Source organism: Crotalus tigris, unplaced genomic scaffold (genome assembly GCF_016545835.1).
Source record: "Crotalus tigris isolate CLP2741 ecotype Arizona unplaced genomic scaffold, ASM1654583v1 scf7180000022411.5474196:2289641, whole genome shotgun sequence".
Classification (NCBI taxonomy): domain Eukaryota; kingdom Metazoa; phylum Chordata; class Lepidosauria; order Squamata; family Viperidae; genus Crotalus; species Crotalus tigris.
In genome coordinates, this window is record NW_024099112.1 from 1042666 (window position 1) to 1049838 (window position 7173).

Sequence of the window (7173 nt, forward strand, 5' to 3'; positions counted from 1 at the left end):
CTTGTATTAAATTGCAAGCTAGCCAGTCAGCCATGTTCAGCCTTGCATGTTTTATAAATCTATCATGTGAAATTAGTTCAGTGTCATGCATACCCAGAAAATTGTGTTAAGTAAACCATTGTTAATGATATACCAAAAATCTTATCTGTTAGGAAGCTATGGTATTTAAATTGCTTACCATGTACTTTGGACTTGCATACAAACTTAGGGTGAAAATCCATGTCAATATTAACTTGAGCCCAACCCAACAAAAAAAGGGAAATTATTGGGACATGTAGTTCTTCTATACTACATAACTATGCTACTTATGCTCATATCCAGGGTTTCTTGTAGAGAATTCTTGCTCAGAGAAATAATAGCAAATCAATACAGCACGAAGGGTTGAGATACTTTTATCTTATTCCTGGTACAAAGTTTTATTTTACATAACAGGATCTGTACTAACGGGCATTAGTCTTCATGGTAAAAAAGAATAAAAGAAATTCAAGTTAACAGCGGATTCCCATGCCAATAGCCATAAAAGTCCCAAATGTTCCACCACTCTGCATCATGGTTTTACCAACACCACCCATCAGTTCTCGTCCTCTCATGCCAATCCTAAAAAAGAAACAATATTAAACAGAAAGTTATTTTTCAAAATAAGTAAAAGAAAATCATCAGTAGACGATTAAAAAGTGTCAGGATAAAGAACATCAAAGTTGCCTGCTGGATGTGGATGCCTGCTTCCTCCCTAATCAAAACATAGTTTCAAGGACAGACCACAGACCACCCAAGCTATACAAATTATGTTTTTCGTTATTTCTTTTAGTCATTATATTTAGTACTCCGTAAACATAATGAGACCTGTATTTAGGCATATTTAATAAGTCTTAAAAAGTACATCCAAATATTCTACCACCTTTAATGTCAAGTTTGAGATATTAAGTTATTAATATACTATTAATATACCTATTGTAGTAAGCTGGCATTGTTTGCCATAAAGAAGATTCAGTGTGTCATAATTATACTGCATAAAACTATGGAATTTGGTCTCCCAACATACCTGACACAAGAAAACGTGCCAAACAGTGCACCTGCTGCCATGCCAACAGCAAAGCCCATCATAAAGCCCATTTTTACTCTGTCAAAACAACTGGGCTGGGACTGGCCATATGATCCCACTGTCACAGGCATCTACGAAGAAAATTGAGCACAAGTGTAATAAGTATTGCTTCTAAAAACACCAAGAGGATACCATTTTCAATTTGAAGGTTTATTTGTATTGCTAACAATATTTGAAGCATGTTAAAATCATCAGTGATCTATTTAATGAGAATTTTAGCTAGATCTTTAAAATTTAAGCCTCCTATTTCTAATAAAAATACACAAGTATGCATGGCTATATCCATCAGACCTTCACAATAAATCATTGTGGATAAGCCACAATTTCTAATAAAATATTGTAAATGGTTGCCTAGAACCAGAAAGAAATAGCTATTCTTTTCCTGTGGTTTATAAAAGTGCACAAATATGTGCCAAAATAGATACAGATATAAAAATTAAGTTATCTGTCCCAATCATGATTAATGGAATTTGGAAGTTAACCTTTGGAAGTGTAGGAATGTCAATAATCAACTACACAATTTCTGCATGCTAATCAATCTTTTGCTGAACAGTTTATCCTTAATTTATTCAGCATGATTTTCAAGATGTATTTTAGATAAAGCCAATTTTGGCTTCTCTATGGACATTAGGGAGAATAACATGCATGGCTACTCTATGAATTTTTTTCAAAATATTGTTTAGAATTGTAAAACATTAAGATTGCAAGTGATCATTGAAAAAAACATTCTGAAATAATAACTTGGAGGACTAGTGCAGAGGGTAGTACTCAGTCAACCTTGGCCAATTTTATTGAAAGAATCTCATATGATTAAAAATAGTACAATAACAATAAGGAGAATCATAGAAACTGCAAATCACATTCATATTGTTGCCAAAATTGCATGAAGTCCTGAGAATCAAATTAAATTCAGGAAAGATTTTAAGAACATAAAAAATTGTTAAATTGGATCAACAGTTAATCAAAGCTAACATTCTATTTTCCCCACTAAACAATGAGATGCAGGAAGCTTAATAATAATGCTAGAACAAGCTAATCTTCATTTATCTCTCCCTAGCAGCTGGTAATCGAGATATATCTCAATCTAAGGTAAAGAGCCATTTTGGTATACTGGTAAAAACATCAAGCTGGTTGGGTGACTTTGGGACAATCATTCTCTTAGCCCTAGCAAATAAGTAATGGAAAACCATTTCCAAAATCTTGCCAAGAAAATTGCAGGTACTTGTTCAGGTAATCATTAGCAGTTAACATTGACTTGAAGGCAAAAAACAACAGACAGTAATAAGCAGCTATCAAAATTACAAAGTATAAGCTATTTACAGTCCATTCCTCCATGAATTTGTCCTATCCCATTAAAGCAGACTAAACCAGTGTTAAAATGATATTCCATATCAAGAAAATGTGGAACAGTTCGCAAAAAAAAAAAAAAAAAAATTCTCAGTCCTGGGAGAGTATGAGAAACAAACTCAAAATAACTGTTATTCATAGACTCTTCATAAACTCTTAGTGACTCCTGTTTCCTGATTATCTGTAGGATAATAAGTTTGATAATGAGATAAACAAGGATAATATAGAAACACACATATCCCAGTTATGCTGGATCTCTAGCAGCCTTTGATAGTATTGATTATGGTATCTTCTGCACCGACTGTGAAGATTGAGAATAAGAAACTCTTCAGTAGTCTGAAAGGTGCTTTTTCAAGAGGAATTGGACTTTCTTGTTTTTCTTTGAAGATGTTTTGCTTCTCGTCCAAGAAGCTTCTTCAGCTCTGAATGGAAAGGTTTACATTCCTTGCAGAAAGCTGGTCATTTGCATTCTTTTAGAGAGGCGTTGATGCCACTCGGGGGTTTGTCTGTGTCCTCAGAGTCACCTGAATAGTGCAAATGAGTGTGGAGCCCTCTTGGAGCTGCTGAAAGGACTGTGTTGTGGAACTGTGCTTTCTGCAGGTTGTTTTCTGCCCTGTGTCCCTTCACTGCTGAACACAGGCGCAGGCTGTTGGGGATGATTCTGTGTTGTCTGCATCTCAAACTTAAGTGCAAATGGTTTCGGTAGTCTGCAATTTTTCTGGAAATCAGTTCATACTCCCATACCATTCGAAGGGCATTTATCCCAAAGTGCATAGCTAAGTGTCTATGTAGATTCGCAGTCATCCAAGTCATGGCTGTCCCAAAAGTGCTTTTTCAAGAGGCAACTGGACTTTGTTTTTCTTTTAAGAAATTTCCCAAAAAATTGCAGACTACAGGATACGTTCAAACTATCCCAGTTTAAGAACCACTGCTTTAATGACTCACCTATAACACTTTGCAGTTGGATTATAGAAATAGGCTCTACATGGGGCTGCCCTTGAAATGGTGTAGTATGCAATTGGCATGGCTAGTAATTCTCATGTAATATCACTAGTATGGGAGTTACATTGCTGCCAATTAGCTCCTGAGTGAAATTCAAGCTGCTGTTTCTTTACATGGGTCAGGTCCAGGTATCTCTATGACTACATTCTCTGAGTGGAACCTGTTAATCAAGACTTGCTGAGAATCCCAGTACTGAGGGAATCCATGTTCAGAGACTCTGGGCTCAAGTCTTCTCAATGAATTCCCTTTGGAGCAGTTTTTTTGCATTGTACTTGTGTCAGAAGCTGTCAGCTGCCTATCTTCATCTTCTTTGAAGCTTGCTAGCAACTACCATAACAGGGGAGGGGCACTTGGGAGGAAAAGATTGCTGGAGGTGTGAAAGAATCTTGTGGGAAACTGGCGAGTATGGACACTGACAGGAATTAGAGGTGCTTAACTGAGTCATTTTCCTGCTTTCAAGGGCACTGGCCCTGGGAAAGGAATTTGTTGGGGGGAGGGTTTGGGATATTGGGGATTGCTTTCAATACATGCTTTTTCTTCAGAGCTTGCCTTGATCACGTTGCACTCAACATCTCTAGTAAAAGTACCTTTTTTCTAACACCTATGGTGTTAAGGGTTGTTCCTGGGGAGCAAGTCAGGGCCAGTCTGACAGGAGCACTGAGGCCCTTCGGGTTGAAAGGATTAGCTAGTGACATCTCCATTGCCCAGGGAGACACCCAGTTGGGGGCTTCTTTCACATCCTAGGCAGGAGCTGGAGTGGAGGACAGGAACTCAATCCCACCCCATGACAGTGCACTGGTCTCGAATGTAGGCTTGTTAACCTCCAACCCAGCATCCTAACCATGCAAGCTCCATGCTCCCTTTGGAGCAATTTACTCTCAGATATACAGACTATCCCCTTCTTACATTTTCAAAGAATCTTAAAAAACATGTTCCCTTTAGAAAAACAAACGTTTGGAAATGAATAAGATCATGCTGTCCCTGAGTAATGTTACATTAGATTGGCCCAAAGATGCTTTTTCATGAGGCAACTGGCTTTTCTTGTTTTCTCTTTGAAGATGTTTCACTTCTCATTCAAGAAACTTCTTCAGCTCTGCTTCTTGAATGAGAAGCAAAATGTCTTCAAAACAAAAACAAAAACAAAAAAAACCCAAGAAAGTCCAGTTACCTCATGATAAAGCATCTTTGGGACAATTATGACCTGAATGACTGAGAATCTCCATAGACAGTTACATTGGATTGATGTCTTATAATTGATTGTATTATATCTCATTATATTAAATACATTTTGGGGGAAAAGTAGCATTTATGTTATAGGAATGCATGAATTATCCTTCTGAAAGATTCCAAACATGAAATTTTCTTTTTTAAAAAAATTACAGCATCTAAGTAGCTAGTTAACATTTTCACTAATACGCCACCATGAGTCCCTGATTCAAGACTGCTTCCATTTTATCCAACAGAATGTGTTCCACTATAACAGGAGTCCCCAACCCCTGGTCTGTGGACCAGTACTGGGCCGCGGCATGCCAGCAACTGGTCTGCATAAAGAAGCAAAACCCCATCTATGGGATGCAGGCAGCACACAAAACCACGCACTCTCCTGTCCGTGGAAAAACCTTTCTCCACGGAACTGGTTCCTGGTGCCCAAAAGGTTGGGGACCTCTGCACTACAAGATTGTGAAGAATAGGATGAAGGGGTGGGACTGAAACTCGAGGCTGACAGAAATATGTTTAAGAGAAACATATTTAATTTCAATAATTTCCAAGACTTAATAAGAAATTGCTTCTTAAGAAAGAATTAATGAAAAAAATAGCCGTGCTCTGGCTGAATCATATATTATCTTTAAGAAATCCTACAGAACTGATTACCTAGATGACTGAAGAATGGCAATTGTTGTCCCTATCTTCAAAAAGGAGAAAAAGGAGGATCCAGGGATCACAGATTCAACACTGACATCAATAAAGGGGAAGACTCTCCTAGAGAATGGTTTTCAATTCTGGGAATCATGTTATAGGAAGGATTTATAAACTCAAAGAATGATTTGGGGATTAGAAATTAAAACCTATTTAGAAAGATTAAAGGAACAAAGTATATTTAGGTTTGGAGAAAACGCAATTGAAGGAAAGTAGATCAAGATCTATTCCCTTTTTTTCCAAGGCACAGAACTTGGAATAATCAATCTAAATTGCAGGAAAATTGTTTTCACTTCAACACTAATAGAAATTACCTAAAAGTAAAAACAGTTCAACAGTGAAACCAATTATCCAGAAAAATAGTATCTGCTTCACTAGGTATATATTCAAAAGGAGGACTAAAGATAATCTTTCAAAAATATTTTAATATGGATTTCTGAACTTGATGCTATAAATCAGTGGTTCTCAACCTGTGGGTCGGGACCCCATTTGGGATCGAACGACCATTTCATGGGGGTCGCCAAACCATGCTGTCCATCATTTTGTTCCCTTTTCCCTAGCTGTCCTACTCCCTCTTATTGGTGGCCACACCCACTTGGGGGTCACCACAACATGGGGAACTGTATTATGAGGTCACCGCATTAGAAAGGTTGAGAACCACTGCTATAAATGATCCCCTCCAGCAGATCTATTTAGCAAAAATAAATTAAAAACTTTAAGCAGCTTCTAAATAAAATGATTAACACATTTTTAATATTTGTTGGAATGCAAATAGTAATAAACTAATTCAGGGAGCCTAATTTAATTATTTTATGGTAATTTACTATCCCCAACGTTCAGATATGTATTTTAAATCTGCAGATGTGACACTGATATGCAGTATTAAACAATTTATAAGACAGTGATAGGAACCTACTGTATAATTACATTAATATTTGTACATATTATGAGCATCAAATTTGTTCTTAAGTTTATATTCAATCCATAAACTAGCAAATTTCTTTTCTCAGGAAAAATTATCAACTTCTTAAGCTCTACTTTTAAAAGGGACAGTGAATAATTGTTAGGGGAAAGAAAGCTAGATGCACTACAAGGCCCTACCACATTTCTGCAAACTAGCCATACATCTTGAGATTTTAAAATATTATGAACCTGTCTTTTTTCCGTATTCTTTCACTATGAATTCCTGAACTTCTATGTCTTAAAAGTGATTGGGTTACCTATAGTAAGCCACAACGACCATACATATATAAGTGACAAAATCGGGATGATCACTAGGTTACCGCGAAGACATATAGAAAACCAGGGTTTCTTTAACCATGTTTTATAGGCAAACGTTCAACTGCCTACCACACTAAGATATAACTATGGCTGAGTTCATAAAGCATTAAGTCCGAACTAAGTAAAGAAATTGACGCGTATTTAGGCCAACACAGATAAGGCACTGGTAGCTGTGACTTCACATTATTGTGTATAAATGTATATGCCGCCCGGCTCCTAGCGTTTTTGGTCGATTAGCTTTAATTAAGCTTGGTAAAATAAACAAATACATTTAAAAGGCCTCTCCTCAGAAACTGGGACAAAAAAATCAACCCGGAAGCGCTTCAAATGCTGAGCCGCCTGACATAAAATCTTCGGCCCAGTTATCGGCGAGGCCGTCTCTCACCTCGACCCCTGAGAAGTCTCTCCAACGACGATCTCTTACCGTTCGACCTGCTTCCGGCTCAGTCTGATGACGAAACAGGAAATAACCTCAGACTAGGGTGAAAGGTTAACTGTAGGCGCTGCTGAGCTTTGAAGCTGCG

The 7173-nt window shown here is 37.4% G+C and overlaps 1 protein-coding gene across 1 annotated transcript; it reads right to left on the reverse strand.

Annotated features, from left to right (window-relative positions):
• Positions 1-376: 376 nt before the first annotated feature.
• On the reverse strand, positions 377-7171 carry ROMO1 (reactive oxygen species modulator 1). Its single transcript, XM_039319115.1, has 3 exons — positions 7035-7171; positions 1043-1173; positions 377-597 (listed from the first exon to the last, which is right to left on the reverse strand). Exons 2-3 carry the CDS (start codon positions 1171-1173, stop codon positions 489-491), a joined length of 240 nt encoding a protein of 79 aa, XP_039175049.1. The 5' UTR covers positions 7035-7171; the 3' UTR covers positions 377-488.
• Positions 7172-7173: the final 2 nt, after the last annotated feature.

Bases quoted from the DNA above. Each gene is read 5' to 3' on its own strand.
- ROMO1 (XM_039319115.1), bottom strand. From the start codon at position 1,173: ATGCCTGTGACAGTGGGATCATATGGCCAGTCCCAGCCCAGTTGTTTT. The intron at 598-1,042 runs GTATGTTGGGAG...TTTCTTTTTTAG, and splicing joins GGCACGTTTTCTTGTGTCAG to GATTGGCATGAGAGGACGAG.